Here is a 25,229-nt window from a genome sequence, read left to right as displayed (position 1 = left end):
TTGGTTAAGACTGTCAAATAATTTTCCTTTTTCCAGCTTTTTACATGATCTCCCTTGGAAGTCTATCATAAAGAGCTGAAACAGTAATAAATTACTGGGAGTTATCAACAATACTGAAAGTATTTTCTTTCCTGGCTACAGTTTGTCCACAAAGGGGTATACTCTTTGAGGAAAGGAAGTTTTATGTCTTCTTTGTATCTCCTCCAGGGCCTAGAAAAGTAGCACCCAGGGAATTGGGCTGCATAAAACCAAGTTCTTATGAAATCACCCTCCCAAACCTCTGAATCCATTCCTTCTTCCCCACACTGGCAACTGCCTGGGCTCCTGCCTGGCATTCTAACTGGTCTCTCTGGGACTTTTCTGGCTCTGTCTAATCTATTCTGCATTGCCAGAGAATCTGATGTGATTGTAAAATCCAAATCTAATCTTTGACTCCAACAAAAGTTTTTTTTTTAATTTTTATTTTTTTAAAGATTTTATTTATTTATTTGACAGAGAGAGAGCGCAAGAGCGCAAGTGAGCACAAACAGGTAGAGCAGTGGCAGGCAGGCAGAGGGAGGGGGAGAGGCAGGCTCCCTACTGAGCAAGAAGCCCAGATCTCAGAACTCTAGAATCATGACCTGAGCTGAAGGTAGATGCTTAACTGACTAAGCCACCTAGATGCCCCGACTCCAGAAGTTTTTGGACTGCCAGTGACTCCTGCTGAAATTTCGCCCTGCCCATACAAACACAGTGCTGGCAGGCTATTTTCTTTTCCAAGCCCCACTCTCCTCATCTGTATGAGGGGGCTAGGATAGGACCCATAGACCACAGGTGTTGTCAGGACTAAAGCACAAAAAGCACAAAAGCAGTTAACATGTGCATGACATGGAGTAAACATTTGGTAATTAGCTATTACCAGGCACAGGGCACTCTGTGGTCAAGCCTAAGAGAGAGTAAATTCTACTGGGTGTGGTATGACTGTGACTAGGGTGGCAGAGACTTAGCTAATGAAGGGCAGCCAAAGTGAAATGTGGAACACTATGTTGAAGGCAGCAGAGGGTCTGGAGCATGAGATAGTAGATCCAACTATAAGGCAACTTTGGGATACTGGAAACAATGGGTTGGTTCAAAGTACAGACAGTGGGAATGGAAGAGGTATTGAAGATCTGGAGAGATTACGGATATAGAGGCATCAGAACTTGTTGATTAATTTGGATGGGTGGGAGTAGGAGAGAGAATCACCTGGGTTTTGTATTTGTCATTTACCAAGACATGGAAACAGATGAAGAGGAAGGAGTAGATTGGGAGGACTGTGTCGAGGAGAGGGGATAGGAAGAGGTGCTTTTTTGTTCAACAAGACCCAAGACCCTTCACCAAGGTACTCCACGACCTTCTCTTGCTACCCTCCTCCAATAGCACAGTCACTCTTGGTCAAATTTCCTTTCGAACAGAACACCTTCTTTCACAGCCCTTTGCTTTAGTCTTTTTCTGGCCTGAAATGATATTTGATCTTTCCACAACCTGGTGATTTGTAGTTATCCTTTAAGGTTCAGGTCAGAGCTGGATTTGGTTAGGCAGCCATCACTCCAAACATGTCAGCTCTTCTCCACACTCCACCTTCCATCCTTCTTCCCGAACACTTTACACATAAGACAGTGGCTGAACTTCCTCCCTCCCCCAAACCCGTGGAGACCAAAGCATGTAAGAAGACAAGACTGACTCTCGAACTGGTGCGTGTATGTATAACTATATGCACATATAATATGCAAATTGTTTTCAACAAACTAAAGAGTTGAATTTAGTCTTTTCAGAACTATGACAGCTTTGAAAGCAGGCTTCCGTTGTTTAATAGTTCAATCTCTCGGCTCCTTTCCATCCCTTCCCCACAACCCATTCTCTTACGAGAGGATTCTTCTCCACCTCCACCACGTTCACCCATGAGCCGAATCGGGCAGGTCCCACGGGGCCCCGCGCCTCAGTTTCCCTCATAGCTGCCCCGGGGGACATACTCGCGGCGGACCAGGCTCCTAGGTTCGGTGCGAGGCTCCCACCAGTAGGTGGGCGCTCGGGCACCGGGACCACCGCGTCGTCAGTACCCGCCCACCCGCCCGCCCGCGCCGCTACTCCCAGCCAGCCTTGGGTTTGGCGCCTCTGGGCCGCCCAAGCCTTCTTGACCACTGCAGCCTCCGCCGGGGGTCCCCGGGTCCCAGGCCGCCTCTGACCCGCCGAGCCGGCTGGCAGCTGTCAGGGCACGCTGCGGGGATCAGGCCACGGTCAGAGGCGGGACAGCCCGTTTCTCTCAGGCGAGGCCGGTGTGGGCCACTGCCCCCCCGCCCGCTGGGCCCTTGGGCCGCCGCCCCACGGAGCCGCTCACCCTCCATCATCTCCTGCGACTGTTGCTGGCCCGCGCCGCGTTCCGCCGCCATGTTGGCTGCTCTTCCCTTTCCGGAATCTGTCGCCTCAGGCCCCTCAGCCAATCAGGGGTCCCGACTTGGTGCGGGCTCAGCCAATGGAATCCCACCCAGGGTTTGAACCCCGACGCGCCTGCGCAGCCTCAGCACTTCATGGGAATTGTAGTTCAGCGGAGAGGCCATGTGGTCTTCAGCCACAGGAGTAGCCTGCCTCACCTCCCCGGGACAGGTAATGTGAGAGCGCCCCGGAGGCTTCTGGAGACGAGGAGCGGGGAAGAGGACAGGGGCGGTCGGGGCCGCACGCACAGAGCCGTGGCTGCAGGAGAGCGGAGAGAAGAATCTGGGAGATGCTGGGGGCTCGTGGGCTCGTGGAGGGTCTCTGCGCGGGGCTGAAAAGTGCGGGCCAGTCGAGTGCATGCCGGCCCCTCCAAGACTCAGCGGCTGCGTCTGTGCACTGGCCAACTTCGTCCCGACGTCGCCGCGCGGACTTGGCCCGTGAGAAGGGACGTCTCCAGTTAACGCTCCGCGCTGGGCGCCCGCGCTCGTGCTGGGGCCGGGGCACCGGGGGCCAGCCCCTCCCGCAGGTGCGGGGACAACCTATCAGGGTCCAGGACGTCGACTCAGTCCAGCTGGCCGCAGCCTCCGTCGATCCCTCGGCCCTGCGGGCGTGCTTGACCCGTGAGGGAGCCTCCTTTCGCCCCCCACCCCCCCGCTTCGAGGCCTCAGAGAGGGGGCCCTGGTGGATTCGGAGACTGGAGGAAACGAAGTCACTCAAATCCCGCGGGCGGAGGCGCCGTCTCTTTTTTGGTCCCTCCGAGGCGCCGTAAGGCGGGGGTGGGGGTGGGGTGGGTCCGGTGCGTCCCTAGCAACCGTGAGCGCGGGCTTCTCGGCTCCTGCGTGCTGAGTCCCGCCCTCAGGTGCTAGTGGTTGGCTCGGAGGACCTGTCAATCGACACGAGTTGTTCTACGATTGGCCGGTGCGCGAGAGGGGAGGCGACGCTCGCTTCGCGCGGTGAAACAAACTTGGCCGGGAGACTCCGGAAGGTCCCAGGTGAGGTACCTGCGCTGGGGAAAGCGGGCCCGGCTCCAGGGGCTCCTGGCGCGGCGGGTGGACGAACCCCTGCCGAGTCCTGCGCCCCCGCGCCCCCTCCGTGCGGCTCCGGCTGCTGGTGACCCGCCACCGCCTTGAGACCGTTTGAGGCGCCCTGGCCAGGGGACCGGCGGGGTACCTAGCCGCACCTGCCCTCCGGGGCCGCGCTGGGGCCTACGCCCGCCGGCGCCCGGTCCGCCCCCGAGCTGGCCGCGTGCGCTTTGTAGACGTCCCGTTGCCCGCTGTCCTCTCACTGCTCGCTGTGACGCGGGCGGGTCTGTGGGCGCGCTCTGCGGCCGACGTCTAGCCGGCGGCTCCCTGCGTGCCCGGCCTACTCCTTCGTCCTCTCTTCCCCGCTCTCTTCCCAGAAGACGGCGGCGCCTGAGCGCGGAGCCCAGGGCGCGGTCTGGAAGCCTTGCAGCCCCTTCCTTTCCGCACCTCATCACCCAGTAACTGCCCGTCCTGTGCCGAATTCTGCCTTCTGTGTCCCCGTGCCGCCTTTCCGCCGCTGCTGTGATTCCAGACCGCCTGTTTCTCGCCTGCGTCGCTGTAGCCGGCCCGCGACGCCCCTGCCCCTGCCGCGATCTTTGGTAGAATGCGGATCTGGTTATGTCTCTCCCAAGCACAGACCCTTTTAAAGTCGGTCTTTGGGAAAATGTCCAAAGGGCCTGGGCAGGCGTAGTAGGAGGCCCTGGGAATTAGGCCTGACTTCTTCAGGCCCGTCCCCACGTACTCCTCCCCGAGGGTGCTGTGGGAATCTTGGTCTTAGGGTGCCTCTGGCTGTCCGCCAGGAAGGCTTCTTCACTCCCCTTTTGGTGCTCTGCTCGGCTGGTTCCTCCTCTAGGAAGCCCTTGTTGACCTTTCCGGTCTGGGAAATGCCTCTTGCTCACATTCTCCAACCCAGCAGCCATCATCCTAGATAGTCTTTAGGATGCCTCCAGGCGAGAAAGAGACACAGTCCCAGAAAGGCTCTGGGGGGTGGGGGGAGAGTAGTTATTGGCCCCCAAAGTCCAGAGTGAGGCAGATTTAGGGTAGGTTTATCCTCAAAACGACATCCTTGCCATCTAGTGCTCTGCTGCCCGTTGTGTTGGCTTCATTCTGAGGCTGGTTCTGCTCCTGGTGGTCCAGCAGTGGTGGGAGCAGCTGGAGCTGTTTGCTTCCTAGCTCTGTGAGGGAAAGATGGTTGCCTCCCGAAGTTCACCCCTAAGCTCAGAGTACTTTCCCAGAAGCTCCCTGCAAATCTCTCCTTGCTTCTGTTTGGTCTGAGGGCAGCCACTCACACCTGCTGAAATAAAAACTAGCAACAGTGGGGCGCCTGGATTGCTCAGTGGGTTAAGCCTCTGCCTTCGGCACAGGTCATGATCTCAGGGTCTTGGGATCGAGCCCACATTGGGCTCTGCTCAGCAGGGAGCCTGCTTCCCCCTCTCTCTACCTGCCTCTCTGTCTACTTGTGATCTCTCTCTATATATCAAATAAATAAAATCTTTAAGAAAAAATGCTTTAAAAAAAAAAACCAAAAACTAGCAACAGTAGTAGGATCACTGAGACACCACCCGGTGCTCCTGGGTTCAACATCCTGTATCTTCTGCTCTGAGTAGGTACAAAAAACCCAAAACCCAGGAAAATTATTCTAAAAACTTAGGGCTGGACTGGCAGGAGTTTCTGGTTAGTCTTTGAATTAAGCCTGTGAAAAAGGAGTGATGTAAGGTTGTGTGAAGCCAGGTTTGGTGTTCTCAGAGGCTGGCCTGTGCCTGTGGAGCTGGAGGTGCTGGGTGGCTCTGCCGAGGTGTTGTGGGCCTTGGTGCCACATGGCGTGGATGTGGTGTGCAATGCTGACCAGCCCATGGCCGGCCACAGAGGGCACAGAAGCCACAAAGGGATTTGGCTTTCTTGCATCCACTTGATTTGTTGGCTTTAGACACCATTTGTCTAACCCCCGCCCCCCCCCCATGCAAGACCAAGCATTGGCCCCTACCCTCCCTTCCCTTTCTTCCCTTCTCTCCCTCTTCTTGTTAACGTTTACAAAGTCAACTTTTATAATACTTACAATGTATTCTAGAGTTTTATTAGTAAATATACAATGTAGACTGAAGCGAGGTTTTTGTTTTTTTTTTTTTTACAAGTCAGAGTTTTCTCACATTCACAGTGTAGTCTGAAGCTATCATCAAGTATCTGTGCTTTGTCAGTCGGTTGGTTGTAGAAATAGAAATGAAAATGTGATCATGTTGTTCTTTATTTTAGAAATAGTCCCTTTAGATGCTTAGAGAAGGGAAGCAACAGGTTCTGTTAGTTTGCTATCTAATTTCTCTTTTACTTACTCTTTTGGTTCCTAATCAGCTGTTGCTCTTATGATCCCACACTGGATATATACGTATGTGTAGGAAACATCTCTTAACTTTTTAGTGTATGCTGGTTGACCATTCAAAAGGATAAATGTGACATTAATCATGAATCATAACAATGAAGTGAACACATTTAAGCCCAACCCCCCAAATTAGGAACTGAAAGACCTTAGGCCATTGTATGGCCCTCCATTCCATCTTGCTACTGGACCCTCAGAGGAAACCTGCCAGAAGTTTGGGTTTTTCCACATTTGTGTATACCCTTCAACAATATATGTAGATGGGGGGTGTTGTAGAAAGGGAATTTTACTCTCAATGGTCTTTTGTAATTTGATTTATTTCACTTACTATATTGTGAGATTTATCCTCATTGCGTGTATAGAATTTGTCTTCACTGTTATGACTCATAGTATGAATATGCCAGAATTTTAAATCTGTTTTCTTGTTGATGAGTGTTCAGGTTTATTCTTTTCTTCCTTTTTTCTTTTGCCATTGAGGGCTATGCTGCCCTGAACATTCTTGAGTGTGATTTGCTATTTATGTGCAAGGATCCTATAGAATATAAGTCTAAGAATGGGATATACTGTCTCAGTAGGTTAATGTGTGACTTAAACTGTTTTCTGAAGAGGTTACATTAATTTGTTAGAGTTGCCATTAATCCTGATCTCTATCAATATTTGATATTATTAGAATTACTAGGTTTTGCTGGCTTAGTAGGTGTAAAATGGTCATGATTGTGCTAATAAAGCTAATCCCCTTGTTACAGGTTTACTGTCCACTAAGGCTTCCTCTTCTGTGAAATTCTTGTTTCCATTTTTTCCACGGAGCTGTGTGTCTTTTATTGTATATATATTTTTAAATTTTAAATTATTGGCCCTTTGAATTCTCTTGGATATTAATTTCCTGGTTATATATGTGGCAAATATCTTTTCCCAGTTTGGGGTTTCTATCATTTTGTTTGTGGTATTTTTGGTGAACGGACATTCTGAACTTTAATGATAAATTTATCAGTCTTACAGTTAGAGCTTTTTGTGTCTTGTTGAAGAAAACCTTCCTTGCCCAAAGTCTTACTGAAGGTCTTTCTAATTATCTATGAAAGTTTTGACTTTCACAAGGTAAGTCTTTGATGTCTTGGACATGGCTTTTTGCATGTTGCATGTTGATCGCTCTGCTGTTACTGTTTCTTGGAGGCCCATGGAGTTGCCTGGCTTCCCTGTGGGCCTGCGGCCAGTGCTGGGCACCACTCCCTATCAAGCGTCCGGGTTTCTTTCCCACACTGGGCCAGGGGTGGCCACTGTCTGTTTCTTTGATCAGTTTGGTTATTCCTGCCCAGACAGACCCACACAATGGCTTCCTGTTGGGTTTTCACATCGGGGAGGCTGGTCTGTGGCCTTGTTCCTCACTCTTACCTCTCCACTTTCTTCCTCTTACCTCTTCCTCTCCACTCTCTCTCCAGCTAGCTGTTCAGTTCTCCCCATCTTTATCTCTTAACTTCTCTCTCCCAGTTCTATGTTCTTGTTTCCCTGCATTGCATTCTGGGTTATTTATTCACATAAATCTACCGATCTTCTAACTTTCTCTTCAGTCCTGACTACCTGCTTCATCATTCATTAACATTACACATTAACTGTATTGAGAATTTACAGACACTAAAACGATGGTCAGTACCTAGTTCAGGGAGCGTTGAGATAGTCCCACAGCTGCAGGATCATGAGGAGGAGAGCGTTCCCATTGCCCTCCAAAGCCCCTCTGCTCTTTCTTAGTCAGCCTCCCCCGCTGTACCTCCCCCACCCCCGCCGCCCCTGCCCCAGTCTGGCTGTGCTCTGCTTTCTGCCTGGCTAGGTCAGGCCTGTCTCCCTGCGAGCTTCAGGCCTCCATCCCCTGCAGGAAGTGTTCTCCTGCACAGCTCCAGGGCTCTAAGGGTCATCAAGCCATTGCTGTCTCCCTGTGTCTTCTTTCCTATTGCTGAGTATAGGGGTCTTTTGTGTGACTGTGCTTTGATTTGCTTATCTGTTCTCCCTGGGAGGGACATTTGGATTGTTTCCAGTTTGGGGCTGTTCTGAATCTCTTTTCCGGGCAGATACTTCGTGCAAGCCCTGTGTCCTGGGCCGACTGGCAGCCTGCTTTCTGGGGCCAGTGTGTGCATATCGTGTCTTCTAACTGCTCCCACCCTGACTGACGCTCTGTGTTTCCACTCTTTGTATTTTAGTTGTCCTTGTCCTGGTGTGTGACAGCCCGTGACAGTTGAACTTGTGTTTCCCACATTACGAATGGTGGTGAATGTTTTTCTCATGCGCTTCTTTGTGATTTGTACGCCTTCTTTGGTGAAGTGTCTATTTAAACCCTTTATCCTCCACCCCCTTTAAAAAAATCTCCGGTTGTTAGTCTTTTTTTTTTTTTTTTTTTAAAGAACTTGTTTATTTATTTGACAGACAGAGATCCCAAGTAGGCAGAGAGGCAGGCAGAGAGAGAGAGGAGGAAGCAGGCTCCCTGCCGAGCAGAGAAGCCGATGCGGGACTCAATCCCAGGACCCTGAGATCACCACCTGAGAAGCCCAACCCACTGAGCCACCCAGGCACCCTTTGGTTGTTAGTCTTTGACTGCTTAAGATTTTTCTATGTATGTGATCCTGTCGTGTATGAATTGAGACAGCTTTATGATGTTCTTTCTGGTGTATGTGCCTTTTATTTCTTTCTCGCTCTTTTTTTTTAAAAGATTTTATTTATTTATTTGACAGAGAGAGAGATCACAAGTAGGCAGAGAGGCAGGCAGAGAGAGAGGAGGAAGCAGGCTCCCTGCTGAGCAGAGAGCCTGATGTAGGGCTCCATCCCAGGACCCTAGGATCATGACCTGAGCCAAAGGCAGAGGCTTTAACCCACTGAGCCACACAGGCGCCCCTTATTTCTTTCTCTTGCCTCTGTTTACTGGCTGTTCCTCTAGGCAGTGCTGAAGAGAAGAGGCTAGTTGGGCTTCCTCACCCTGCTCCAGACGTTGGAAGGCCAGCATCATGGGCGGTGGATTCTTCCTGTGTGCCCCTGGGCAGGTGGAGGATGTTTCTTCCTCCTCACTTGTGACAGGGTGTTGGATTTTGTCCAATGGTTTTTTGATATCAGTTGATATGATTGTGTGATTTTTTTCCTCCTTTTTTTTCTTCTTTAGCCTTTTGATATGGTGAATTACGTTAACTGATTTCCAAATGTTAAGCCAGCTTTTTATTGCTGTGATAAGCTCCTCTTGGTTGTAGTGAATTCTCCTTTTTACATATTGCCTTAGTGGGTTTGCTAACATCTTATTGAGGATTTTTGCATCTCTGTTCGCAATAGTTATTGGTCTGTGGTTTCCTTTTCTAGCAATGTTTTTGTCTGGTGTGGTATCAGCGTGATGCTAGCTTCAAATACTGGGTTGGATGTGCTCTGCCTGTTTTTAATTTCTGGAGGAGTTTGTGTAGTATTGAAGTTATTTCCTTCTTAAACATTCGATAGAATTTACCAGTGAAGCCATCTGGGCCTAGAGATCTTTGATGGAAAGTTTAAATTACAAATTCATTTTTTTAAGACTGAAATGCAAAAATTTAATTTCTAAAAAGCTGGTTTGATTCTTTCAATATGTAGTTGTTTCTGAGGAAGTCTTGTTCTGCTCCCTTCTGTGACTCCCGTCTCGTATTTTAAACATAGACACAGGCATTTGTAGTAAATGGATGTTCTCACGTGTCTGAGTCTGTTTGAGTTTTCTGTAGACTCTCACCAAAGGGGGCTTGTTTCCTTGTCTGTGTCACTGGAAGGCAGCATATTTGGTTGGTTTTGCTTTTGGAAACCCATATTTAGGATGCTTTGCTTCTGGGAAGATTGCTTTTGCCAGGGCCTGGGCTGCTGAGCTGGGACCACACTTCCCCTGCTCAGGGCGTCCGGCTTCTCTGAGGGGGGCTCCTGCCTCATGATGGGGACTGCAGCTCACGGGAGTCTTTATCATCTCACGGGTGAGTGTCACTCTCAGGTAGCTCAGAGATGCCACAGACTGATACCCTGATGAGCTCTAGCTGCTCTCAAGTAGTCGTCCAGACCATTGTATTCTCTTATTTTTTTTCCAGGACTTTTGTCTCTCGTTTTTTAAATTCACCTGGAACTAATGTTTGTATGCGGCAAGTCACAGGGATACAGCGTCACCCCAGGCTGATTATCTAATTATTTTGAAAACTGGCAGCTCCTGGGCGACTCAGTGTTTGTGGTTTGTTTTCCCAGCTTAGTCCTGGGGTCCTCACAAGAGCGCTAGGCAGTGCAAGTTACCATTATTCACATTTTGCTTAGAAGGGGGCCGAAGCAGGAAGGCCAGGGGGCTGTCCAGGGCCTCGTTATGCTGGGGCGTGCTGTTCATTCCCCATGGAGCTTCACTGACTGCCAAGCTCCTTAACAGACGTTGGTCTGTTTCTGAAGCCGATTGGGTTTGTTCTCCTGTTTGTTCCTCTGCTGTGCCGATCTCCATTTGGGTAGCTCTTTGGCATGTTTTGATGTTAACATCCTTCCACACTGGTGATAGTGGGGCCTTCAGTTTTCTGTCTTGGGGACCCCTGCCCCACCATGTTCATGAGCTTGGCGCTGAGGTGAGTGTTGGCCAGGCCCTGACAGCTGAGGTGCCTGGGGTGTGAGCATACCAGAGACCCCATACAGAGACCCCAATTACAAACTGGGCTCACACACTGTTAACTGTGGGAGTCACTGCCCTCCTGTGCTGCTGGCAAGTCTTCATGATGACCTGAAGCCAGGGCAGAACTGGCGGGCTGGGTCTCCTTGGAGTTCCGTGCTACAATGGGGTGTGGGAAGGGCCAGCCCCCCTTTTCTTTCCATAGCAGGTCCGTCCTGTGCAGGTGCCCCCGCCTGCTTATTGAAACTTGCTCTTCTTACAAAGGCAGTTCCTTGGCTAGTCTTTGGGCCTGTGTGTACCCATGAGGGAACCCTGATGGGGGAAGAGGCCAGTGCAGGTCTCAGAAGTGGCTTCCCTATGCTCAGAAGGTGACCAGGGAGAGGGCACCTGGGCTCAGGATGGGCATGTTGCCCTGGTGCCTTGGGCTCCTCACTTCATCCAGGCCCTGGCCCAGGCCTCCAGCACTGTCTGGAGGAAACTGTGATGCAAACAGGAGATTTTTCTGTATTTTTTTCCTTACAACTGTTGGCAAATCTACAGGTACTTAGAAAATACAGTTAAACATACAAATTCCTGGTACCAGGCCTGTCTTTGGGTTCTCTGCCCTGACTTTGTGTCGCTCATTTGTCAGCAGCCCCGTGGATGGTTCTCAGGGACACTGGTCGGAACCCCTGGATTCGGGGAAAGCTGGGGCCACGCAGAGCCACACGGGCCCCTTCCCATTGTGCTTTGTTTCTTTCTCCGTCCCATCGTTTCCTCTGCATTGCTCCAAAATGACTTTGGTCACTGGCCTTGCACTGGAGGTCCCGACCTACGTGGCATTGGGAGTGTGGGAGCCTTTTGGGACTAAGCTGCATTCAGCCTGCCGAAGGATTAGTTGCTTAAACTACTTTCCTGTTGTCGTGTTGCCGATGCCGATCGGGTTCATTTTGTTTTCTAGCTGACGGTTGCTCCCCTGGCCGGCGGGCTCCTGATGGAGGACAGAGGCTCCCCTGAGAGCCCGGCTGCGCGGACTGCCACTGAGCCCAGCGAGTCCCTGTCCTCGGCCCACAGACACCTGAGCAGGAGGAATGGGCTTTCGAAGCTCTGCCAGAGCAGGATGGGCCTCTCCGGTAACCCCCTCCTGGTTGTCATGGGCGTCAGTGTTGAAGATGAAAGTGATGAGTCCTTCTAGGCTCTGGTCGGGTGTGCGGTTCTCACTGTGTGTGGGGCGATGCTTGCAGGCCCCTCCTGGGCTGTGTGGGCACTGCTGGGATTCTTCTGCCAAGACCTTGCTTCGGAGTGTGTGCGGGCATTATTGTGGACAGGGCTGCCATGCAAGAGAAATACAGTTTTGCTGATTTAGTTCAGTAACTATTTGCTGACTGGGTTGCAGCCTCATGCTTTCTTCCCGGATGCAGACGACTTACGTGGGCTCGAGGGCAGCCAGCTACCTGGTGCAAGAGGCTGTGCCCGGGCTGGGCTGAGATGTTGAGGCTCCTGCTCCCCACTCACTCACTTGTTTGTCCCAAGTCAGCCTCTGCCTCCAGAGCTTAGTGGGCTCGTTGTCTGAGGGGGTGCCTAAGGAGACAGTAGGTGCAGGCCTGCAGCTGGGTGGACCTAGAGTGTGGGGAAGTCAGTTAGGACACCAGTGGGAAGGTCTGGACTTGGAGGAAAGGAGCTGCTGGGGAAGGGAGGAGGAGGGTTGGAGCCCAGCTCACACACCAGTCTAGGAGCACAGGGTGGGAGTGTTTGGAGGGAAACATGCTGGGTTCTCCTGGTGACGGCCAGAGATTCTGCTAGGAGGGCTGGGCAGGTCTGGGAGGTAGGCAGCTGCCCCAGGAACATGGGCTTCCTGGTCCCTGCATGGGGAGCAGGGACAGAGCCAAGGTCACAATGCCTGTCCCATGGTGTGAGGAGGGTCAAGCTGAGCTTAGGGCAGCTGGGAAAGAAGAGGGCTAAGTAGCTGGCCATGCGTTTCCAGGCCCAGAGAATGGTCCAGGGTGGGCCTGTGAAAAGAGAAGGGGAAAGGAGAGAAGAGTTGTTATTGTCTGGATTTTTGCGCTGCTAGAAGGATGGGAGTTGCTGTTTACTGAGATGGGAAAGGAGAGAGGCAGGGCAGAGGTGCCATGTGTGGGGTGGGCAGCACCTTCCCACATGGAGTGTGTTAGAAGCCAGCGAGCAGTGAGTGGGACAGAGTAGAGGGGGTGAGCCTGTGTCCGGGCTTCTGCAGTGGTGAGAGGTCAGAAAGGTGGAGGGGAGAGGGAACCACACCCAGAAGGTGGGGACTGACTCCCTGGCCCAGCACTGCTGAGGGCTGGAGTAGGGTGAGTGCTGAGAATTGGGTTGGAGCATCTCGGACCACTGGACGTATTGCTGAGGGCAGGTTTTCTGGAGGTGTGGGGAGTGAACCTGACCTGTGAATAAGGGAATGGAGGGAGGGGCGGAGACAGCAAGCAGCTCTTGGATTTGGGAGGCTTTCCAGGAACAAGTGCAAGAGGGGTGGCTGGAGGGGGTATGGGTCTGTAAGGACAGACACAGGACAGCACCTCTTGGGGGGGGGATGGGAAGGGACCTCAGAGGGTGTTTACACAGAAATGCTGAGCTTGGGGCATTGTGTTTTCTGTAGGATGTGACTCTGGCCGGACAGCACCCGGGGGCGTTTAGCTGGACCCGGGGCTGTTCAGCCGGACACTGGAGTGTGGAGCTTGAACTCTGCACCCTCTGTAGGAGTTGAGAGCAGGAGCCGTGGGCCTCGGTGTGTCTGAGAGGCGGGCTCCAGGCAGCCTTGTGAGCTCTAAAGCTCCCTTTCCTTTCCAGAAGACAAATGGAACTCCTATTGTCTGTCGTCTCTGGCTGCCCAGAGCATCTGCACCAGCAAACTACACTGCCTGGTGCCGCCGGAGCAGACCGACCTGGCTGGGTCCCTGGGCAGTGCATCCTGCTGCTCCCTCCTGCGGGGCTTGTCCTCGGGGTGGTCCACGCCCCTGTTCCCGAGCCCCGTGTGCAACCCGAACAAGGCAGTGTTCACCGTGGATGCTAAGACCACAGAGGTACTAGCTGCGGTTTGTGACCCTGCTGTGCAAGTGTGGTCTGTGCCTTCAACCTGTAACCTCAGACAGGGGAACTGGAGTGTGTTAAGTACGGTTAGAGAAGCTGCATAAGAGACCTGAGTATGAATCAGTCAAAACAAATTGAATCCTCCTGTCAAGGTAGAGATTCAAGGAGGGGGCTGAGCCGCATGACTGCCTTGTGCTCTGTAGGGTGTAGGCTCAGTGACAGTGAGAATGGGAACTTGCCATCTGAGGTGACCGTGTTCGGCTGACGGGCATTTACATACAATTAACTGAAATCATCAGGTGGCTGGGAGCGTGGCGCAAGTCCCCTTGTCTTCCACGTGGCGCTGGTGGCATGGCGAGCCCGTCCTGGCGGGGAAGGGAAATGTGGTTTCGGTCGTGGCGCTGGCATTTCTTGTTTCCCTGTGGTTAAGACCCGGGGAGCCCGGGGTGTCGCAGCCGCGAGCCGTCCACTGCAGGACGCTGGGGGTGGACAGGTCTCCAGGTTCGGGCTGGCGGCACTGCTGCTGATGCACATGTCTTCTCTCTGCAACTCCAGATCCTGGTTGCCAATGACAAGGCTTGCCAGCTCCTGGGACACAGCAGCCATGACCTGATTGGCCAGAAGCTCACGCAGTTCTTCCTGAGGCCTGATTCCGATGTGGTGAAGGCCCTTAGCGAAGAGCACATGGGGGCTGATGGCCGAGCCGCTGTCGTGTTCGGTACAGTGGTGAGTGGGTCCTCCCCAGGGGCGGTATGGGGTGAGGAGCAGCTGGGGTGGCAGGTGGAGCATCACAGGAGTGGAAGCGAGTAGCTGTGGGCCTTGTGAGAGGGGCGGTCCCGCCTGACAAGGGAGGAAGCTTGGCGGTTTGCAAACTGGTGGGAGGCCGTGGGGTCGGGATGATCTTCCATCTGTACCCCTGACTCTCCAGTTTGGTTTGTTTGGTGTTTGCTGGCGGGGCTGGCGTGGCTGGAAAGGTCTCCCTGGGACTTGGGTCCTCCTGGTGTGATGTGGCCCCTGGGATGTTGACTGCACGTGAAGTGCTGAGCCCCCAGCCCAGGCCCCAGAGGACGTTAGATGTGGTTCGCTGCTCTGTCCTGGGGACTGGCCATGGGCTGACAATTGTGCAGCAGGTGACTAACTGCTCGCCACGTGTTGGTGTCGTTTCCTAAAGAAATGACGCAGACAGTTGTCCTACTCTGTTGCAAGGAGGCTGGTGAGGAAACCCTGTCTTCTGAGAGAGCGTCCACATGGAGACTAAGGGTCCGTGTCAGAAGCCTTGGGCTTAGGTGTCAGGCAGGGGCACAGAGGTCGCAGACACCCCCAGGCCTGCTCTGGGGAAGGCCTGGGGCAAGGCTGTGTGCTCCCGCAGGTGGACATCGTGAGCCGCAGCGGGGAGAGGATCCCGGTGTCTGTGTGGATGAAGAAGGTGAAGCAGGAGCACAGCCTGTGCTGCGTGGTCGTACTGGAGCCCGTGGAGCGGGTGTCGGCCTGGGTTGCTTTCCAGAGCGATGTGAGTTTGCCTTCCACATCCCCGCCACATGGAGCTGACCAGGTGTCGCCTCTTGTGGCCTCAGCCCCCTCCGTGGCCCACTGTGCGCCCCTGGGGCTTCTGGAAGGCGGGCCCCCATGGCAGCTCTCCTTTTCTGTGTGCCCTCGGGCAGGGGTGCAGTCTCCCTGGCCCTGGTCTCCTCGTCTGTAAAGTGGGATGGAACCGGAACCTCGGTGTGCCTTAGCAGGTCAGTGAGGTAGCAGGTGCGGGACCATCAGAATGGTGACTCGCCTCTGGAGGCCGGTAATTTGGGTGCCTCCAGCAGCAGGCTCTCTGACAGGAGGGCCTGAGGAAAGTTCGCACCCACCTCTGGCTCTTCTGCCGTGGGAGGGCCGCTAATGGTCTTGCTTTCAACCTGAAGGCATGGCGTTCAGTGATGTTTGAAGATGAAATGCCAGGAGTTTTTACCGTAATGCTTAACAATGCTGGTTTTTCCTCCAAGGGCACCATAACATCCTGCGACAGCCCGTTTGCTCTCCTGCACGGGTATGCATCTGGGGAGGAGGTGCTTGGGCAGCCCATCACAGACCTGATCCCTTCTGTGCAGCTTCCTGCCCCTGGCGAGCCTGTCCCCGAGGTAGGACCCTTGCGGACCCCTGACTGCACACCTGGCAGCTGTACCTGGGGCCATGTGGTCCCTGGAGTCTGTTTACTCGGTGGCCGGAGAGTTCTTAGGCCAGAGTCCGTGGCCTGGTGACACAGGCTGGTAATTCTGACAGCAGGAGCATCCTGCGTGTACACACAGTGGCACCAGGTCTGAGGGCTGCTCTCTGGGCTCCGGGGCCTTGACCAAGTGTCAGAGCCTGTGCGGCTCTCTGACTGGGCACCCTGTCTCCTCGGTCCTCCTGCTGGAGCCTAGAGCGGGGTTCTCCTGCTGGGGTCTGTCTTTACTGGGAAGTCTGGGGTTCTTGAAGAGCAGGGAGAACTGGCTGAGGGCAGGGTGACAGGCAGATGGGGGGGGGGTGGCAGCTCTGGGACAGTGGAGGTTTGGGGTCGTTGGGGTAAGTTCTGTTACTAACTGAATCTTCCTAGTTCCCAGGTGTCCCATTCCCTACTAGTGTGTGCCCTTCACACAGATGACCTTCACTGAGGTGAATTCCACTGATGTCACACCCCAGTGATCTGCAGCGTCTGACTGGACACTTGATTTTTGCTTAAAGTCACCTCTGCTGCTGCAAGGAATCGGAGATGCTTTCAGGATATCCATAGGCACTCCCTGGTTCTCTGGCCTTCCAGAGGCTGAGAGCTGAGCCCTGGGAGTTGGTTCTCTGCTCCTTGGTTCTCTGGCCTTCCAGAGGCTAAGAGCTGAGCGCTGGGAGCCAGTTGTCCGATCCCTGGTTTGCGGGCCGGCTGCAGGCCGAGAGCTGAGCCCTGGGAGCCAGTTCTCTGCTTTTTTGAGCTTTCAGTCCAGTGGGAACCCTCACCCCATCCTCAGTCCTTATTGTCTGTGCCCTTCTTCTGTCCCCAAGCTGGTGGGGGTGTCCACTGGCACAGCCACCTTGGGAGCCTGTGTGGCAGTGTCTGCCCCATGCAAACTGGGCGAACCTCAGAGTGCCCTCTGCACGCATCAGAGAGAAGTGTGTGCCAGAAGGCACGTGTGAGCTTGTTCTCAGCAGCATATTTGTGATAACCTCAAATAGGAGCTCCCAACACCCCAGCAGCAAGTAGAGACTGGTGCTGCACCCCTCTCATCTCTTGTAGGGCTCCCTGGGGCCTGGCCTGCAGCCATGGCTTGGGGAACCTGATGTCTCTGAGTCCTGACCCTCTTCCGGGCACAGCACAGGGGGGGCAGAAGCTCCCAGCACATGGGCCCCATCAGATCTCCTGTCCTCCAGGGTGGCCCCTTAAAGGGGCAGGTGGGATTAGGTGAGGGGTAGACATACAGCCCTGAGCTAGTATGCCTTGGGAAACCCAAAAGGGAGGACACTCTCAAAACTTTCGGTTAAGGTGAGGCTGTGGTCAGCATTTACTCGAAACTGGGCCCATTCCAGGTATTTAAGGCAGGGAAACAGGGCAAGGATGTGGTTTTGTGGAGAAAGAGGTGCTGAGGAGGCATAGGCAGGGGACTGTCGGTGACCGCAGGAAGCGGCCAGCCCTCAGACTGGAGGACAGTGAGCAGTGGGGGCCATCTGTGGAGGTGGGACCCTGGGGCTGCTGGGGGTCCAAGGCAGAGGGCGGGAGACACCTGCCAGCCCTCCCTTTCTGCAGGGTTGGCGCAGACAGGGGTCCAGTCTGTGTGCATTTCTTCGTTGTCCTGTCATGTGCTGCCCTCAGGCCTTTCTGGAATGGGGGCAGCTGCTAAACTGCATTGCCCTTGCCTTAGACACAGCTCCTGGTCAGGGCTCTGCTTTCTCTGGGGCAGAGGTGGGGTGCAGGGAGACTATGGAAGGAGGAGCAGTGTGGGGAGTAAGCTTTTCTGGGCTTGCTTCCCGTGACTTGTGGATGGGTTCACGTCTAAAGCTGCAGACTCAAAGCTTGGGCCATGAGAGATGCTGCTATCAGCTCAGGGGTGTTGTTTCTTCCAGAATCTCAAGATTCAGAGGTCTGTCGGGAGAGCCAAGGATGGCACCACCTTCCCTCTGAGCTTAAAACTGAAATCTCAGTCCAGCAGTGAGATGGTGGAAGATAGCCGCACGGTCCCCGAGTGGGGTTACTCAGCGTCCATCTGGGTCTTCTCCACCATCAGCGGCCTCATCACCCTCCTGCCTGACGGGACCATCTACGGCATCAACCACAGCTTTGCTCTGATGCTATTTGGTTATGGGAAGACTGAGCTCCTGGGCAAGGTGGGCCCTCCCTGGGTGGCCTGCGGGGGGCTGGCCCGTTTCCACAGTAAGGACATGTAAGGACATGTGCTTGTCACAGACCTTATATCGCCGTGTCTACTGGTCTGGCCCATTGGCTTTTCCTGGGGCATGCTGGGCACCATTCTCCCTAAAGGCTCTCATTTCCCTGGATCCCACACTGAGCATGCAGTGACCCTCAGGACTGTGTCCAGAGCCTTGTCTCCCTGTGCTGTACCTGAAGATGGATGGGCTGTGGCCTGGAAACCTGCCCTGAACGAGGTCCGGTAACTAAGTTAATGGACGAGGGTGTCTGTCACAGCCGTGTACCTGGAGGTTGGGGCTTGTCCACACCTCCTCTGCCCCCAGAGCCATCCTGGGGTGCCTGTCATGCAGTCAGGGTCAGAGGAAGGTGTGTCTACAAACTTCTTCCTTGGCTTGAGCTTTCTCTGAATTTCTTGTATGCGGGGCAGAGGCCTCTGCACAGCGAGAGACTGGGCCGAGCAGACTGACTCCGTTGCTGCAGACAACTGTAAGCTTGGGGCCTTGGCCATGACAATCTGGTATTTAGGTCACGAATTGGCTTTCCGGGCTGAGCTGAGCAGGATAGCTCATCCAGCTCCATGTAGAGTCAGGAGGGCTGGCGTCCTCCCGAGGCACGTCTGCTCTTGGGCTAGCTGTCTGGGGCTGTTGCTGGGGCTGGTGTCACTTGATGACCAAGCTCCAAGGCCAGGTGAGCATCTCAGGCATCCATGGCCTGCCCCTCCTCTCACATGGTCCCTGGGTCCTCCTGGCTCCTGGGAAGGGGACGCAGACCCCCTACTTAATGGCAGGAGGGTCACGGGGGGAAGGAGAAGTTGCTGAGTGGTGTATCCATTTTGACGTCCTGCAGTCCCCGTGTCCACGCGCCTGGCTGGCCTGGCTCTTGGATGCCTGTAGCCTTTCCCTGAATACCTTGTTCTCCAGGGGTTCTGCAAATGAAGGGAGGGACTCCCCTCTTGTTGTCCTCAGTGGGGCTGACCCCAGGCCTCATGTCAGCTAGCCAAAGATTTAACCTCTTTTGCGACTCCAAAAACGGGTCCTTCTCTTTTTTCTAATAGAAATATTAAGGAGCAAGTAAGCTAAGATTTAGTTAACTGAAGACAAACTCAGTTTGATTGAAGTTAATGAAAATGCACAGTGTGATTTTTTGACAAGTAATTGTTGCAGGGATGTTGGAGGTGCTGGGCCCTTCCAGGGAGTGCGCTTGTGGGGAAGGCACCCTGCCTCGGAGATGAGACTGTTTTGCGTTCACACGGCTGCAGGCACCTGTCCGGGAATAGGGGTCACATGTGGATTCAGAGAATGTGTGTGTCCTTGCAATTTTGGACTTGGGACCCTCGTGCTGAGGCCATGACCAGCATAGCAAAGGTGCCTGCTGGACCTCAGGGGCCAATTTCATGTGCCTAAGGTCCTTTTGTCCTTATGCTGGGCCCTTGTCGCTCCCTGCGAGCCACATAAGGTGGAGTTTGCAAACCTGGCTCTTAGGTGTCAGGGCAGCGTGGGGCAAAGGCAAAACATCTGCTTGGAAGACATGGCGGTGTGGGTATAACTAGCTTCCGAGTTGTTGATTTTGTTGATTTTGTCTTTTTTCATAAGAAAAAGGTGGGGAAAGGTGGGGGGGAAGTCCTGAATTCCACGTTGGGTGTCTGAGGGGCTTTGCGGGTCTGGGAAAAGGAACATGACCTGGAGTCTTTCCCAACCTTGTCCAGAGACTTGCTCACGTTGTTTGTATTCTCTCCCCAGATTAGATTGGGGACGGTCCTGTGGTCTGGGTTCTACAATGTCACTTTGTTTTCTAGAATATCACTTTCCTGATTCCCGGCTTCTACCATGGCATGGGCCTCGCGTGTGACACCTCCTTCCCACTGCCAGACCTGGCTGACCAGAGTGGGCCCGGCGAGACAAGCATGGGCCCCCGGCAGAGCTGGAACCGGACTGGCATGGGCGTGGGTAAGGCCAGCCTCCCTCACGCAGATGCACACAGCTCCATGCCTCCGAGGGGTTGGTGGGGGGTGGGCTCAGGGCAGGGTCATGCTGGGTGGGTGGACAGTGGAAGCGAGTGGCCGCCAGGCTGTCATGGTTTGAAAGTCCCCTGTCACTCGTGGGCCTTCTGTGTTCCCAGGGGATGGGACCGGTATGCGAGCATAGAGAGGGTCCTGGGGGATTTCCTGTCACCAAGTGCCTGGCTCTAGGACAGAGGGAGCTTGTGGGAAGTATTTGACGAGTAGATCTGTGTAGCCATACATAGCCTATCAAAGTAACCTTTAAGTAGTCGTAGCCAAATATGGTCGTTATGATTAGCCCTGTGTACTTTTAATTTAGCGTTTTATGGTGCTTCAAGTCCCCATGACATGAACATTGTAGGGGACAGTGTGGGCGCATGGCTCCTGCCCTGAAGGTTCCCTCTGTGACTTTGAGGCACCTGGGAAGATGGACCGCTCCAGGCACGCATGGAGCCTGTGCCTGTGCCCCTGGGAAGGCACTCGGACCTCCTGCATCCCCCTTGGTGCTCACCTTTCCGTGAACAAGGAGCCAAGAGAAGCTGCTCCCCGGTTCTGCTTCAGGAGTTCTCCTAGCTGGCAGGCCCCCCCTCTGCCAGTGCCCTCTCCCTGGGCCCTGCCCTTGCAGCAGGCCTAGCCAGGCTGGAGTGGGGGGGGGGGGTGGTGTGTGATCTCAGTGGGAGGGAGGGGAAGCAGGAAATGAAACAGCTCCTGGAGAGCATCAGGCAATCCCGAGTCCCCAGGGGCCTCTCCCATGGCCCTGTCAGAGGGTGGTGCTATTGGGACGCCGCTGCACGGGCAGGCTCAGAGCCCCTTTGGAACACATTGCTTACCTGCCCTCACCTTAGGATGGACTTGCTGTTTGAATGAACACACACGTGGGTGTGATACAGTCCCTGAGGGGAAAGAGGGGCCACACGAAGTCTTATCTGTCTCTGGATGGTGCTCTGTGGGAGATGGTTTCAGCCAGGTCCCCACACCCCAGGCTAGGGGGGTGGTGGCCATGCTCCACAGGTTGCTTTTGAGGCCTTAGAGATTAGATCACAACGTTTTGTTTTATTAAATTGAGTTAAATTAATTTTTTCCAAAGATTTTATTTGAGAGAAATTGAGAGAGCACGAGCAGGGGGAGCAGCAGAGATACAAGCAGACTCCCCACTGAGCAGGGAGCCCGCCCTGGGGCTCAATCCCAGGACCCTGGGACACACAGGGATAGCCTGGAAGTAGAGGTGACCAGTGGTCAGGAGGAAGAGTAGAGCAGCGGGAGGACATGCCGTCTCATGGCCCAGGGGACTGGGGGGCCCCTTGGGAAGGTGGCTTTTAGAGAAAAACCAGAGGAGGCAGGAGAGGCATTCCGGGGATAGCGAGGACTTCCAGGTGTGGCAGGGAGACCAGAGGGCCAGGCCCCAGAGGCCCTGGGGAGAGTAGCAGCAGCCAAGCCAAGACCGTGGGAATCATGGTGGGGACATTGGTGTTTACCTGGAGCTCGTGGCAGATGAAGGGACTGCTCAAGCTGTGGTGTTGGTGGGACCCTGTGCACTGAAGGTGGGACCCAGGTGATGGCAGCAAGGGGAGCAGGGGCTGCTGGCCCCCATGGCATGCTGCAGGGTGGTGAGAAGCCATTGGTCTAGGACACACTGCGGACATGCACTTGCTGGCATTTCTGAGATCAGGTCGGGGGCCCCCCCCATTGCTCATAAGTCGCGGGGAGGTGGGGAGATGAGTTCAGCAGATGTGCTATGGATGGCCACAGTCTCTTCTGCTGTTGCCACTAGATCCAAGGGCTCCCAGTGCATCTGTTGGAGAGCACGTTCTTCCACGAGGGGAGACCCTAGAGCCAGTGGGAAGAAGCCAAGATGCCTTCGCTGGGACCTGGGCCCAAGCAGACCCTGAAGGCTACCTCCCTTCTTCCCTCCCATGTCTGCCCACTCCAGGGTAAGTTGTCTGTGGGAGGTGCAGGGTGCTGAGAGTGAAGGCCGGTGGGAAGCAGTGACAGAGCCCCTAGCAGCCACGCTCACAGCCTTTGGACACCTGCTGGGTACCACATCTGTATTCCCTGGTGTCGTGTGCAGTGGCCGCTGGGAGACCATCCTGGTCTGTGCACAAGGAGACGTGTAGGTAGGTTCCAGGGAACTGATAGAAGCCTAATATTCTCGTGTTAATAATCATTTGTATCTGTTCTCTTTGTGTATTTTGAATCACAAATTATTCCATGGAAAGTAGAAAGTGCAGAAACTGCAGCTGAGCAGAAACAGGGGCTCCCTGCTCCTCCCTGGTGAGACCGTAGCCTGTGGTAGACGGTGTTTTTGTGGTTTTCAACTTGTTTTCTCTCTTAAAAATCTCTGAGGCCCAGCACACACTAACCTGCCACCCATGGTCCTTTTCACATGCGCACTCACTGCCCTGAGGCAGGATGGAGGTCACAGGTACCTGTCCTTGAACTTGACCTAGGCAGTCCCTTCTTTCTGGCTACTTTGGCTCATAGTTTGGTTGGTGAGATTTATCCACATTATTGTTTTTCATTTTTCTTGAAATTATTTAAAAAATCTACGATGTCTGGCTATGTGTGTGTGTTTTTTTTTTTCAAAGTACAACAGTAATGGTAAGAAGTGTAAGGTCCGGTGCCTGGCTCCCCACAGGGGCCTCCGCCAGCTGTAGTACCCTGCTTCACCATAGCCCTGGCCCTGAATTGTCTGTGTGTGCTCTTGCGTGGCTGCTTTTGCTCCTGCAGCACAGATAGGACCGCAGCACACTCGTGTTGGGAATGTGTGTGCGTCACCTCCTGTTGAGCACATGGCTCACAGGTTTGCATGGATATTTGCCTGCTGACATGTGTTATGGTGCTTTCCTGCTGTTTTTGGAGACCTCTGGCTTTCTGCCCCTTGCCCGTGGGACAAGCTCTCTGTGCTGCACTCCCATCTGCAGAGGATGGGGTCCCACTCCCTGGCCCCAAGGGTGCTCACTGCTGCAAGATGGGGCTCCTGTGTGCTCTGCCCTGACTGCTCCTCCACATGCTGCTGTGTGCCTGCTGAGACAGCACCAGCGTGTCCCACCAGATGAGCCAAATCCTCGTTCCTCTCGGGTGGGGCATGGTGTGGTTAAGTTCTGCACCAGCTCTGCGTCACTGTCGGAAGCCCTGGTGCTGGGGTTCCCTGGTCACTCATGTGGTCACTCATTACCTCATTCACTCCCTCATTTGTCACTCATTCATTTTCTCCCTTATTCCGTCCCTCCTTCCCTCCCTCACTCACACACACACACTCATTCACTCCCTCATTCTCTCACTCATTCAATCCCTAATTCACTCACTCCCTCATTCATTCTTGCAAAGCTCATTCATTCATTCAAATCCACTTCATGCATTCACTTATGCACATGTTCATTCACTCCCTCGTTCATTTACTCCCTTATTCACTTGCTCATTCACTTACTTATTCACTCCCACATTGCTCATTCACTCCCTTGTTCATTCACTCCATTCCTTCACCCATCCACATGCTCATTCACTTCCTCATTCAGTCATATTCACATGTTCACTCACATGCTCACTTACTCATATACTCATTCATTCACTTATTCCTTTACTCCCTCATTCATTCACTCACTCATGTGCTCACTCCCTCACTCATTCCCTCATTCACTCACTCACTGCTAGCTCATTTACCTACTAACTCATTCATTCTGTCATTCACTCACTCATTCCCTTGCGCACTCACTCATCACTCACCCAGCAAACATTGCAAAAGACTTGAAGGCTCATCCCTAAGACATATTCTTTAGCAGAAAATGAGCTGGCCCAGTAAACCTAGTGAGACTGGGAGGTGGGAAGGCAGGTCAGAAGCACGATGTAAGCGGTGTCTTATGTCTGGGGGACTGGGGAAGTGCTAGCTCCTGATTCTTCCCCAGTTCTCCCAGGAGACCTGGGAGTTCAGCCTTACTGCTTGTAGCCAGTTGGTAATGAAGTCAAGATTGTTAGACTGTAGGTCAGGTGTTGTGACCTTGAGTGAATTGCCTCTCAGACGAGCTCAGGGGGGTCTCAGGTCCCCATGGCACCTCTGCTTAGGCAGTTGAGTAGAGTGGAGGAGGGAGGAGGAGAGGAGCCTCCCCTGTACTTAAAATCTCTCCCAGAAGCTAACTTATTGCTTCTTGGCTTTACCCTGGCCAGAATTTAGTGACGCTCCCAGCTACTGGGGAGGTGTAGGGATAGGATGTGGGGGCAGTGTCACCTATGGCCTGCCTGACCCCACACACCCATCTTGGAGTGTGGGCCTGCCTGCCCTGGGGCCTGATGCCGCATGCCCACCTTGGAGGGGCAGTCTGAACTGCTCTGGGGCCCGACCCCGCGTGCCCACCTTGGGCTTTTCCGCACTGCCCCGGGCCTGACCCCACGTGCCCACCTTGGAGGGCTTCTCCACACTGCTTTGGGGTCTGACCCCCATGTACCCACCTCAGGGGGCTTCTCTGCAGTACCCTGGGGCCTGACCCCGTGTGCCCACCTCAGGGGGCTTCTCTGCACTGCCCTGGGGCCTGACTTTGTGTGCCCACCTCAGAGGGGTGGCCTGCACTGCTTAGAGAGGGGAGTGAAACCTTTCTGCCTCATCTTCTGACCTTACAAAAGATGTGCTGTTCCCTGGGGACTGGCACAGGGCTGGTCATTTGCTGGGGTGGCGTGAGGCGAAATGTATAGAGATAGAGAGATGTAGCGAGAGACATAGATGATTTTTGCCTGACCTCTGCATGCCCTTGTCCCACCTCTCAGTTTCCCCAGAAAACTGCTGCTGCCCCTCAGGGCCTGGCTCACAGCTCCCTCCTCTGTGGAACTTGACCATGTGTTGGGTCCTTCTCCCCTGTGTCTCTTTACAAACCTCTGGTCACCAGCACTTCTGCCTCTGGTGAGGCTGGGCATGGCCACATTCTGTGGTCTCGGTGCTGTCATTGGGCCTGGGGCTGACCCTAGGCAGGAGCTCAGTGGATCTGTCATGTGGGGCAACCATGGTCAGGCCTGCTGCAAGGGGGGGTCTCCACCTAGTGCCCTGGGCTCTGCGATTGCCCTTTGGCTCTGAGGTGGCCTCTTCCTCAGTGGCCTCCCTGCTAAGCATGCTGTGAGCTTGTGTCCCAGCTCTTAGGAACCAGTCAGCCCCTGCCCTGCAGGCCCTTGCCCTTGCGGCCCCCTCCTTCTTGTGCCAGACTCTGTTTCCTGTCGGCTATGACCCCGATGGCATTTGTAGCCAGTCACATGTCACCATTGCATGGTACAAAGAATGCACAATCTCTTTCCTTTCTGCCCGCACCCCCCAGGCCTCCTGTGAGTGGGCCAAGGCCAGCTGCACAGCTGTCAGGAGCCCCATGCACCAC

General features: G+C 54.0%; 2 protein-coding genes across 9 annotated transcripts in view; one reads left to right on the top strand and one right to left on the bottom strand.

The window, feature by feature from the left end:
• PPP1R7 (protein phosphatase 1 regulatory subunit 7) overlaps positions 1-2,489 on the bottom strand; it is a 29,559-nt gene extending 27,070 nt beyond the window's left edge. For 2 of the 3 annotated variants that reach the window (XM_046018846.1, XM_046018847.1), the window contains exon 1: positions 2,357-2,489. In XM_046018846.1, coding sequence (XP_045874802.1) covers positions 2,357-2,408 — 52 coding nt within the window. In that variant the 5' untranslated portion in view covers positions 2,409-2,489. The remainder of the gene's footprint in view (positions 1-2,356) is intronic. The other variant, XM_046018849.1, reaches the window with a different exon arrangement.
• The window catches only part of PASK (PAS domain containing serine/threonine kinase), a 37,147-nt gene continuing 14,400 nt past the window's right edge, over positions 2,483-25,229 (top strand). For all 6 annotated transcript variants that reach the window (XM_046018842.1, XM_046018844.1, XM_046018841.1 and 3 more), the window contains exons 1-9: positions 2,483-2,622; positions 11,403-11,574; positions 13,262-13,494; positions 14,057-14,227; positions 14,871-15,011; positions 15,493-15,627; positions 17,576-17,836; positions 19,675-19,825; positions 21,650-21,809. In XM_046018842.1, the coding sequence (XP_045874798.1) occupies positions 2,575-2,622; positions 11,403-11,574; positions 13,262-13,494; positions 14,057-14,227; positions 14,871-15,011; positions 15,493-15,627; positions 17,576-17,836; positions 19,675-19,825; positions 21,650-21,809 (1,472 nt within the window). In that variant the 5' untranslated portion in view covers positions 2,483-2,574. The remainder of the gene's footprint in view (positions 2,623-11,402; positions 11,575-13,261; positions 13,495-14,056; positions 14,228-14,870; positions 15,012-15,492; positions 15,628-17,575; positions 17,837-19,674; positions 19,826-21,649; positions 21,810-25,229) is intronic.

Source organism: Meles meles, chromosome 9 (genome assembly GCF_922984935.1).
Source record: "Meles meles chromosome 9, mMelMel3.1 paternal haplotype, whole genome shotgun sequence".
Classification (NCBI taxonomy): Eukaryota; Metazoa; Chordata; class Mammalia; order Carnivora; family Mustelidae; genus Meles; species Meles meles.
The sequence above is the reverse complement of the archived record's forward strand: the minus strand, read 5'-3'. Positions and strand labels throughout refer to the sequence as shown.